This window comes from Drosophila santomea, chromosome X (assembly GCF_016746245.2).
Source record: "Drosophila santomea strain STO CAGO 1482 chromosome X, Prin_Dsan_1.1, whole genome shotgun sequence".
NCBI lineage: Eukaryota > Metazoa > Arthropoda > Insecta > Diptera > Drosophilidae > Drosophila > Drosophila santomea.
In genome coordinates this window covers 12,679,156-12,691,387 of record NC_053021.2, presented here as the reverse complement: position 1 = coordinate 12,691,387, position 12,232 = coordinate 12,679,156, and the positions used below count along the sequence as shown (strand labels likewise).

The 12,232-nt window shown below is 42.5% G+C and overlaps 1 protein-coding gene across 2 annotated transcripts in view; it reads right to left on the bottom strand.

Moving 5' to 3' along the window:
* LOC120457296 (leucine zipper putative tumor suppressor 3) overlaps window positions 1-12,232 on the bottom strand; it is a 14,576-nt gene extending 2,344 nt beyond the window's left edge. The window contains exons 1-6 of one of the 2 annotated variants that reach the window (XM_039644777.1): window positions 11,787-12,232; window positions 1,450-2,116; window positions 997-1,351; window positions 662-794; window positions 428-590; window positions 22-339 (exon numbers count right to left, since the gene is read on the bottom strand). In XM_039644777.1, coding sequence (XP_039500711.1) covers window positions 22-339; window positions 428-590; window positions 662-794; window positions 997-1,351; window positions 1,450-2,097 — 1,617 coding nt within the window. In that variant the 5' untranslated portion in view covers window positions 2,098-2,116; window positions 11,787-12,232. The remainder of the gene's footprint in view (window positions 1-21; window positions 340-427; window positions 591-661; window positions 795-996; window positions 1,352-1,449; window positions 2,117-11,786) is intronic. The other variant, XM_039644778.1, reaches the window with a different exon arrangement.

Here is a 12,232-nt window from a genome sequence, read left to right as displayed (position 1 = left end):
ATTTATATATGGTTAACATACATGCGCCTCCTTGAGCTGCGTCTTGAGTAAAGCTATCTCTCCGTTGCGCTCGCAGACGCGCCACTCGCTGTCCTCCAGCTGGTGACGCAGTGCGTCCACCTGCTGCTGCAGTCCCTGGCTGGAGTCCCTGGCCAAATCGAGCTGCTGCTGCAGCCGGTTTACCTGCTCCGACTGGCGCAGCTTGTGCTGCTTCAGCTGGAACTGCTGCAGTCCGAGTAGCTGCTCCATCTTGCGCAGCTTCAGCTGGCACTCCCGCTGCTGACCCTCGTAGAAGAGCCGCAGTCGTTGCGTCTCGTGCTCCCAGTACACCTCCTTGTCCTGATTGAAAGTACACACACACACACAAGTATATATGAAGAGGGTATTAAAAACATGGCTTCAGTGGGCGGGCGACTGCCTGCTTAACCTTTTGAACTTGGAAAATTACTTTCTCATTGTGCTCCATGGCCTGTCGCAGGTACGAGAGCTCCGAGTCGCGATCCTTCAGCGCCGCCTCCAGTTCCGAGATCCCAGAATCCGAGGGCGAGGGCGTCAAATCGCTGCTGCCCACCACAGTGCCGCTGCTCTTGCTGCCCATTCAATGTGTAGATATTAGAAGATATTAGTAACGAGAATCTTAAAGATATTGCATATAGCCAACCTGCTGGCCCCATCGGGTCTGTCGTGGCTGCCAGTGCTCAAGAGGTCAAGGGTCAGGGAGTCCTCGTTGCTGGAGCGCTGCAGCAGGCGATGATTTCGACGCCGAGCGGCCAAGTGTCGTAGGTCAGTGGTGCCTTTAAAGTAATGCATTTGATTAATGTATATATTTTTTAAAAAATATTTTGTAGTATTTTATATTTCTGTCTTTGATTCTAGCGTAATCTTGTCCACTTAACTTAACTTCACGTAGATAATTTATAATTTATGGCTTGGAAATGGCCCCAATGTCAGTTGGGTATTTAATCTAGATAAAGCGGAATGTTAACTGCTACTCACTGCCAAATTTCTGGGCCGATGCGGTGGGCAGTGGGGCAAGTGACGGCGTCGAACCGTAGCCGTACCGCTCGGCCCCGCCCCCCGCCTGACCGCCCTCCGTCGACAGCTGCAGCGCCTGATGTTGTTGCTGCTGCTGATGATGCTGCTGATGCTGATGATGTTGTTGCTGCTGTTGCTGCTGCTGCTGCTGTTGATGTTGCAGCTGCAACTGCTGCTGCTGCTGGTGCTGCTGATGCTGCTGTTGTTGCAACTGCAGCTGCTGCTGGTGCTGCTGCTGCTGCTGGCAGGCGATGCGGTAGTCCGGCTCGAAAGGAATGGGCTTGAAGGCAATGGGTCGCAGAAAGTTGCCGCTGGTCTGGAGCGTCAAGTCGATTGGTTGGAAACCGAACACACAAATGAGGTCAAAATATAATTAATTAGTACTTTTCTTTTCAGTGTAGCTGTGGGCCTCACCTGTTCCGCCTCGCCCATTTGTTGCTGTTGCTGTTGCTGGTGGCGACTTCCGCCGGCAATGGGCGTGGTGCGCCTCTGCTGCTGCTGCTGCTGATTATGTTGCTGCTGATGTTGCTGCTGCTGCGGCAATGTTGCTGGCAGAGATTGCATTGCCTCCTCCTCGGCCCCGCCCCCTCTGCCATCGCCGCCCCCGCCGCCCACACAGCTGCGACTCAGCTCGAACATTTGTCGTATATTCTGGAACTTGCTGCGCATCTGGAGGCCCATGCCCATGCCCATGCCCACACCCATGCCCACACCAATGCCCACACCCTCGTCATCCAAGTTGCTGTGACTGCCGAACTTCTGGCTGAGACGGCGCTGCTCCTGGCGCGACTTCAAAGTGCCCGTGTGGAAGCCCTGCGCGTGTCCTTGCCCCTGAGCCTGGCCAAACTGCAGCAGCGGCGAGCCCAGCGAGGATTGGCCCAAGCTGGGTGTGCTGCGCAGTGCGAGCGGTGCATTGTTCTCCAGCGAAACGCTGCGCTTGTGGCCACGCTTACCCGCCGGCAGGCTGAGATTGGAGCACCCGCTGCCCCCCAGCACAGGCGGAGTACCGGGCGGCGGGACGACGGCGTGAGCCGGCATGGCCATGTGCGTGGCGGCCGACATCCTGATCCCGGAGAGATCACTGAAGTAATATAAATGAGAAACAGGTTAGTTACCCCACTTTTCAAAACATCAATGTAAATACAATGTTTAAATAGAGTTTCATGTCTTGCCAGTGCAATTGCTTCATAGAGTTCGACTAGAAGAGTTCCTCCTACTCCAAACACTTGAATTCTGCCAATGGATCTTATTTCCTCTGCTACTGCAGGCTTAAAGCTTCCACTTGTCTAGGTCACCTTTCGACCAGTCTCTCCAATTTATCTTCGAGATCTCAAGAGTTCTCACATCGCCACTCGTTTCCTTAACCGACTGCTGACCTTGCCTCATTGACATCACAGTTTCGAACATGCAGGCCAATTAATAAGACAAAAGCGAAATGGGCGAATGAATAAATTAATGGTGTCCAATTTATCAGCTAATGATGCCTGACCAAATAGAGCTAACTATAAGATATTTTGCAAATTGTATCTTTCAGTCTTTCTTTTTTCGAAAATATTTTCTGATTGTTTGTCCTCAGCATCCAAGTCCTTTTACTAAACTACTGTACGATCTTACTTAAAAATGAAGATGCTTTCATATCATTTTCTATTGCAAATCCACCTCTTTGTTGTTTCCTTTTTACAGGCTTCCAGTCTTCCTCTCGATTCTTCTCGCACAAACTAAGGCTATTAAAACGCCCTCCTTAATGACAACCTTTAAAATGTGTACATTATTTTAAATTAATTTTTGAAATGTGCTGCAAACAAGTTTGAATGTAGTTTTCCTCTGGCTAGAATTTCGAGCTCTTTCTTTTTTCGATCTTTTGCTAGCTCTTTCTCGCCGTCGTTCCCGTTCTCGATTCTTCTGAAAGCAGCGGGCATATTCCCGGGGGCTATACTTTCTGGGTTCGTTCCATTTTCGCACGCTACTCGCTAGCGGTTCGAGTGCTTTTTTGGTGGTCCACGATGGCCAAGGAGATGGCGATGGAGATGGAGATGGCGATGGAGATGGAGATGGAGATGGCAATGGAGTGATGGTGATGGAGACCCCCCTGGAAAAAACCAGCTGCCATTAGTGGCTGGTGGCTCTTCGATTTGTGTGCTGGCCAAGCCCAAGACTTGCATTCATAAAGTCGATTCTAACGGTCTACGCCGTTTGGCTCACTGGCACTTTCTCATTTCTTGTCGCACGACCCATATTTTAACAACAATTTCCATCTGTCCAACTGGCCAACTCGTTCAGGCCAAGATCGCGACTCACTTGTAAGGTTCTGCAGCAACTGGTTTTGCTGAATTTTCCACAGATGCCTGCGCCTGCCAGTCAGTTTTCGTACATACTCACTCTTACATACATATGCATATACACATATCTACTATCAGATTTCCTCAACTGAACACGAGATTGGGGCTAAGGTTAAGGTCAACGAAATGTGTCCCCTTTTGAGGGCAGAGGCTTCGCTCCTTATTTATGGCAGGGGATTTTCGCAAACTTTTTGCTGTCATTTTGAAGTGCGACTTCTTGGGACATGCAGTGATTTGCAGCCCACTTAGTTTACACTTTTTTTTTTGGGTGAGGGTTATAGGTTCGCGTTATAGGTTGCGAAATCACTCAAATGTTTTGCAAGCACTAGCAATTTGCTTAAAATGAGTAACAAGTAAGGTTACAAGTCATCAGCTATTTTAACTTGACAATGAGATATAAATATTTTCAAATAATCTTTAACAATCTACCTCCTTAATATTCACATAGAAGACGACTTCATTTCCACGAATAATTCCATTTAATGAATCGAAGAGCTAGAATCAGAATACCGCAATGGATCCATTAAACTTCCCGCGATCATTACTAGTTTCCTGCTTCCCGGAATCTCAGACTGTTGTCAATTGTTGTTTTTTTATATCAGTGTAAGAACAGGTTCCATTGCTCCAGTTATCGGCAGATAAGTGCTGTTTGTACAATAGCAAGCCAGCGACATTGGTTTCCCATGGAACGCCGCCAGTAAGTACACACGTACATATGTACATATGTATGTACAAACGAGTATATATGATAGCATTTCCTTGGCGGCAAGTATCTCTCACTACATTTCCACGCCGACTAACCGTTAAACACTTGTATTAAGTCGAAACGGTTAGCTAACTGTCAATCAAGCGATCGCGAACCATTGAAGCTCATCGACAGCAGGCTGTGTATCTGTATCTGTATCTCTATCTGTGCATGTATCTGTATCGAATATGAACACGTATCCGCAGTGCACACAAAGTCATTCTAATAGTAAGTCTTTATTCTAATAAATCTGAAGGCTTTGAACATCGATTTTATTGCAATATTTTTCGAAGTTAAACAAAGTATTTATGATATGCATATGCGTTATTTTGGTTCTACAAGGGAGTTTACTGATTCTATAGGTTGGTGGGAAAATGCAGTATATGCACTGTTTATGGATTCCACTTGAAGTGGAATAAAGTGCTATTCTTGTGCCCCCAGCTGTAGCTTGCGTGCCATTGTTTCTTTGTAACTTGTGTGTGACCATTGTGTGGCTTGGCTTTGTATCTATTGGCTTGTTAAATGGCCGGCAATTTGCGGAGGACGGGGTAACTTTGGGCCCTGCTGCAACCGGGCTGGAAATCTTAGACTCAAACAAAAGCCGCCAATCGGCGACAATTTCCAACGGCAAGACGACGTCGTTAAACTGCCAATGTAATTTATTTACTTCGCCTTGCGAAATACACGTCGAAACATTCACAAATCACATTAGCAGCCAACTGTTAGATTGCCTGCGAAATGTATCTGCTGCAAAAATAAAAAAAAAAAACAACAAAAATTGTATTCTGCCAGGGTGCGGAGAAATACGAAAAAATTATGGCCAAAACCCAAAAGCCAAAATCCAGAAGAAACCCGTTTTCGCGGCCAGTTCTTGATGGTCACTTGGAAGTTATTTCGTGTTTTTTGTTGTGTTTTTTTTGTTTTATTGTCTTCGCATGCTTTTTTGAAAGTTTCTATGAATGAAAGTCTTTAGAAGTCAGAGCGAACCGGACCGGATCATAATAACAGATCCGCATATCGATTCGCTATCGATATTCTTCTCCGGCCGAAAGCCAAGTATCTTGACCCTAGCTGAGAATGGCCACGCGGCGTATGAGTAATGTGCGTTGCAAGGGGGAAGTCTCCCATCCCAAAGCCATTCCCCAAATCGAACACCGAAGACCAAAGACCGAAATCCATATCCATAACCAAGAGCAAAACCAAAACCAAAAGCAAAACCGCCAACCACCAACTGGTCAAACTTGGCCCGCTGGTGGAGTCCGAGATTAGCCAATGCTTTTTCCCACGCTCGCCAGTTCGCAGTTTTATGCATACTGAGTGCTAACTACCTTCGGTTCAAATATATCGCGTATACGTATTCGTATATTTGTTTATATACATACAGTCGTACACGTATGCAGGTACAGTGGCTAAAACTAAAGCCAAGTTGAATGCACTCGCCGATAAAATAGCGTTTCGAGTGGCTGAAAATAGTGTCACTGGTCGGCATTACAATCGATATTGTTTACGAAGTTTACTAAGTTCCCTAAATGATCAGTTTTTGGGTCATTGGACAACTTTAGATGGAAAGTCTGGCTGAAAGGCAAAGGAATTTCATTCACCTGAATCTTATCTACTTTAAAACAATTGAAGTGTTTTAAAGCAATACCCAAATCATAAGCAAAGAGGTAGTAACTATGCACTTGCTGAGGAACTCATGAATCACCACTTTGCAGCACTTTTCGGCTACTTTCGGCCCACTGTGCCATGCGATTTGAGCTGTGTTTTTGTTTACTTTTCGCTTGGCAATTTTTTTCCTGCCATTTTGCTGGCTTTTGCATTCGCTCGAGTATCTCAAAGTCCGCCGAAGTATGAGTATGAGTATTCAGTCGCAGCATAATGAAAATGCCGCCGAGCCGGGGTTATTTATTGTCGATTGTGAATTTTTAATTGAATTCATTTAGACAACAGCCGAGCGAGATAATTGCAATCGAAGCTGCAAACGGAATCAAAGCTGATGAAAGGAGCTAAACTTGGGGACCTACGGTTTTCCACACATTGCGCAGTCGCAACTGAAAGACGATGCCGAAAACTAAAAACTGAAGACTGAAAACTAAAGACTGAAAACTAAAGACTGAAAACTAAAGACTGAAGACTGAAAACTGATGACTGCAAGCTGAAATCTGAAAACCGAAAATAAATAAACAACAAATTGTATAAGCGTGACGAAAGCCTAACTTAACTTTTATTTTCTTTTCTTCATCATCATTTTTTTTCTTTTTTTTTCCAGGCGGCTATTATTATAAAGTTTTTCATTTAGACGCAATCCAAGTGAGACCGATATGCATTTCAGGTTTCCCCCCTCTCCCCTTCGATTTTTAAGTCTTTTTCGATTGGGAAATTTCGGTTTTCTTTCGGCACCGCATCGTTCACTTTCGATTATTGCAAAAGGTCAGGCAGCGATGCATTTCGATTACGATATATATTTAATATTTGGATTGTTCAGATGACGGGCGGGTTATGTTACACGCAGACCAACCCCACCCCCCGAATCGCATAAGAAATTGAAATTGAAATCGAAATTGAATTCAAAAATCCTCAGCCCAATAAAAGCTTTTGTCTCTTGGTCACGGGTGTGGTCCACAAATACAAATAAAACTAATGGTGTACCCAATGACCTTGAGCCGTGCTTATGAGCAGGAAATTTCGGACAAAAAGCAAACGCAGCTCCGATCACGTAAATATACTTATCTATTGTACAACTCTTTTTCTTTCCACTTGAGTTGACTTTTTTCAGTGGGAAAACATGATGGTTCTAAACTTTTTTTTTTTGGTTGCCACACCCCCGTCATTTTTCCATTTTTGGAGCCTAAACACTCGCTTCTTCTCGCCAATCCCCCGTAGTAAAAATCCCATCAAATACGTGCACACAGAAAAAAATTTTACCAAAAAAAAAAAGAGAACATAAAAGTAACTTCCACTTAACGTATACTTATTATTTAAAATTTTGCAACATATACATTTCAACATTTTAGCTACCAAAACTGCTTGAAACAACTAAACCATGACAATTATAGTGATTGCACAGTTATGCTTTTCTACAACTTAAACAAGCGCGGTTTCTCTCCGTGTATATCCGCTCCAAGTGAAAGGTGCAGCCGAGATTCTGAGCTGAGAACATTTTGGCGATCCCCTGGAGCCGGAGCTGGAGTCTGGGACCAGTCATTCCAATTGCACCCTTTTCTGGTCTCAGGTTCCATTCCCATCCGATTCGCCATGAGATTTGGCCCCAGGGCCACTTTTTCTGCTGATGTTTTTGATGTTTGTGATGTTTTGGATGTTTGGGATGTTTGTGATGTTTCAGATGCTGCTGCTGATGGTGATGCTGATGATGATGATGATGATTTGCACCCGGGAGCAACATGCTGAAGTAACGCCGCCACACATCAATTGAAATTTGTGAAATTTGTGTATCTTCTGCCTGGGTTTTTTGTGTATTTGCTATGGTTTTTTTTTTGTTTGCCAAATCAACACATCGAAGCGTGACGAAGCTTTGTTGTGCAGGAAAAAACATTTGATAGTTTTCAATACACACCAAATGAACGAAAACATTTCACTTCTAGCAGCCCAACAATTTTCATTTCTTTTCTTTTAAAGAAAGTTGTCAAGTGCTGACATTTACACTTGCTTGAACTTATAAAATATTTAAATAAGTATTTCAACTATGATATTCCATGGTAGATCTAGTAGAACATATATGGAACAGCTCTTCTTGAGGCCCATTTCAAATGCTTTTGCCCCCCCTTTTTCGCACTGTGCAGTTGGTCAGCAATCTGTGGACGTGGGAAAGTTCGCCCACGTTTTTTTCCGCTTTTTGGATTTGGATTTATATTGTGCGATCTTGGATCTAGGATCAGAGTCCGAGCCCAGTTGTGCTTGGCTGGATCAGTGAAAGCTCGCATGCGGCATGCGGCATGTGGCAAGTGGCATGTGGCATGACGACCACTTGGTTGTGGACTTGGAGCTGCTCTGCATTTGTAATTGCCCGGGTTTGCTTGCTGGCCGGATATCGCAGGTTAATTGAGCGAAAAAAAAACAAAGAGCAACAGCACAATGTATGATAAAAACCCGATTTGCATGTTTTCATTGGCCACTGGCCAAATGTGGTCAAAAGCCAAATCGACATGCTGGGCCCAAAGTATTCGCCGATTGTTAAATATATGTATTATGTATTATGCGAGAATTTTGAAATTTTGAAACATTACGCCAACGCCAATGGCAGGGCAATAATTTAAGGTCAATTGGGCCTACAAAGCCGACTGCTTAACTGCTTAACAGCTTGACTGCTTGCTATATATAGAGAAAGAGCTCCAAATAACCATTCTTCGAGTTACTTTTTGTTATTTCTCGATTTTTGGCAGCCCGCATTCACGGCCCATTCAAATAGCACTCGAAAGAGCCCAAACTTATGGATGGATGGATGGATGGATGGTCTTGGATTTGAATTCGGATTCGGATTCGGATTCCGATTTGTATATGGACTACAAGCTGTGGGTGTATTTGTGATATTTTTGTATTGTTTTGCTCATTTGCTGGCGTAGAAAGCAACGAGCGGAGCAGCAGTAACCCGTTTAAGTCTCATGAATAGTTATTCCAACATTAACCGTAACAAAAAATGCTCGGCTGCAAAATTAAAAGGAAAATTAAAAGGAAAAAAAAATACCTTTTGCCATGCAAGTTATTAATGAGTTATCTGCCTTGGTAATTGTTAATTTTGTTGCCTTTCTCGCTTTCAAGATGCTCGCCAGTAGAAGAGTAAGTATATTGCATATTTTTTATGGGGGAGGGGGAATGCAAAAACATGAATTAATGCAGCAAATGAATGGTGAGAAAATCCGTAAGCGAAGTGAGTAATTAAATGCAATGCGATAAGAAGGTGAACTTCACGAATGTGCAGCGAGTAAAAGAGTTAAGATCTACAGTGTCCGGGAAGCAAAGAAGTTAAGTTAAGTTAAAGTTAGTTAAACATAATAAATTTCAAATTTCAGCTAATGAATGAGGGAAAAATTCTATTCAAAATAAGTACGCTATTAACTCGGTGAATTTGCATGAATGAACCCCAAATTGCTTGATTTTTAGATGGAACAAGTCGAGATTGGATTATAAAACACACTTGTACTTGTTCTCTTACTTCGCGTTAATCGCCAATTAAAAATCTTTAATGATCTATTGACTAACTTTTGCATACAAAGTGGAACTATTTGTTTGAATGCATAATCATTGCAACACGATTCAATCAAATGAATCACGAGAGATAACTATATGTACAAGTGGAAATATAACAAGCAAATTGTACGGGTAATAAACAAAAAACTGGGGGAGAGTAACCTTTATGAGTAACCTTTAATAGATTATTATAACGAGGGTGTAAAACATTTCATTCGAAAAGGTTAGGTCCATTTATCTGTGACATATATATTACCTAATTGCGCGTACATAATTACAAAATGGAAAACATATACGAAAAAGCAAACAAATGAATGTAACGAATATGTTGTTAAATCAATAGTTTTGACCCCATTCCTCAAGCAACTTGGCCCATCAATCATTGTCAATAGTTTGAAGTGTTGATTGAGGCTTTAATGAGACATATTTTTAATTACCATATTTGCAAATAAATGATCAGTGCAAAAAATGGTTATCCTGTTGACTAACTAAAATTAAATTTAATTTAATAAAATAGTGATTTGCCCCTATTCTTATTAATTTATATAACAATTGAGTCTCTTTTTCAGTGGGATTTCCTCGAAGAAATTGCGATTTCCTCAATAGCAATGATGATGACCTGGATCTAAGTGGGCATAGCTGGCGATATGGCGTTATGGCCACACTTTTGTGGCCCAGTCGCTTAGAGCCAACTCCAGCTACAGCTCCAGCTCCACTAAGCCACGCTATCTTCTTTCACTTGAGCTTCACCTACATTGGAAGGCCGATTGGACGGCGGACGGTATCAAAAGTGATCATAAATCTTTATAACCTGTATGCGCTGGATTTTCACCAACTGGCTTCTTCTTTTTTTTCCTTTTTTTTCGGCGGGGAGGAACTCTCTTCTGGGTTCTGCAAGTTGTGTTGATGTATTTTCACTAAACTAAAAAGTGAATTTGTGCTCTTTAGCCTTCAGCCTCCGTCGTCGACAAGCCGCTGTCGTTACTTTTTTTTATGTTATTTATTTTTTTTTTGTGCTTTTGTTTTTCATTTTTTCCTGCCATTTGACGGTTGTGTTTTTTCGTGAATTTATACATACGTGTATGAGCGAGTATAGTACATATTTTTTTTTTTTTGCGCACTTGGCCTTAATTGCGCATGCGCGCGCACTTTCAATTCCTTTGGGGCTCGCAACAAAGAAAATGAAATAAAACAAAAGAAAACAAAACCAAATCGTGTGGCAAATTGTGGCCGGGGCAGAAATTAGATTTCAAGCGCGGCGATAATGATGCGGCAGAGTAATAATAATCATTTTGAAGGGGCCTCGAGGAGGGGCCAAGCCAAATCCAAACGAAAATTGCTCTCAACCTGAAGCAGAATGCACGGTGAACAAATCCAGGTCTTTATCAAATTATTTGTGTATTCACGATTTAAAAGCATAACTCTAATGCACATTTTAAACTTTGCTCCCTACATCTTTAGGTATATTCAGAGTATTTAACTTCCAGCAAAGATTGTTTGTAAGTGATGTATATACATACATATAGTATATATTCATAAAGACATTTATTAGAACCACTTTATTTTTTCAACACTTGACATTTCAGCATAAAGTCACTCGAATCCGTCTGAACGAAATAGAGGCTTTCTAGGCAAATAAAGCGATTTAAGGCCAAGTGCAACTGCCCAACCCAGAAAGCAACTCGCCCAGATTGCCGACCATTGTCCATTGTCCATTGTCCATTCCCCCCGGTAGAACCCGCAGTTCGGATAGGTCAAGTATATGCGGCACTTTATGGGCTTTACGATCGCCGATGCGAGTGTAAAAGTGTACGAGGCGCAAAAAATTGGAGAAGAGAAAAGAGCTCAAAGGCAGATACTCGCGTATTTCTACAGGCTGACCAGAGCATCTTTTTTATCTTTTTATATATATATGTATATATCTACTTTTTTCACCAGTTTCGTATATACATACATATGTTGGCGGTAGTTTTCGTTTTTTGCCTGTGGGGCCAACAGGTTCGCTGGAAGTTGGGAAAAAGTCAAACGGCTCAATAATCGAAGACGGCTCAGAGTTTTTGAGTCCGCGACTCCGAACTTCAACTCTTTGAGTCCAGATAAATGAGGACAACAACAGCGACAACTTTAAAGAGGTTGTGTGTGTGTGCGCCAGCTGGGATAGGCACACTGAGAGAAAAGAGCAGGCACTTCAAATCACTTGTTTTCAATCGAAATTCCACAGATCCTAACAGATTTAAGCACTTTAAGTGTCAAAAACATGTAATTTTGTTTTGGTCTTACACTTTTACAAAATACAACTATATTTCATTGTTTTCTGTGCACTCAAGTCGACTTAGACCTGAGTTGCAATGCCGAAACAAAAATCAGCGAAACAAAATAAACGTAAAGCAACATTAACAAAAAGCACAACAAATTTTTTAAGCCCAAGAAAGAACAACAAATGGATGAAAATATTTGCTCACCTCTTCCTCCGGTTTTTGGTGCCTTGTAATTGCTGTTGACTCTTCAAATGTGGTGTGGTTACTTATTTTGTGTTAAATTTATCTTGGTTTTTTGGCTATTTGTTTATTGCTTGCGCGCTTGATGTGGCTGCATTATGTTTCAGCTGTTGCCCAAGCTGCAAGCTAACGGAAAGCAGGCAAAAATTCGAATTTGCACAACTAAATTGATTTTACAACGTGTAAAATTCCACAAATTATGCACGAAATGCGTTTTGTTTGCCACTCAGCCACCACACTCGAAAAAAAACGGCTGCCATTCACCGCTCGCCACAGAGCGTAGCTCAAGCCCAAAAAAAAAAACAAACAAAAACCGTTGCACGCCTGCGCTTTTCAAAACTCTTCCCAGTTCGCCTCGAAACTTTCATCCGCACCGTTTTTTCTCCGTCGACGACTTTCGCGTTCCAGCG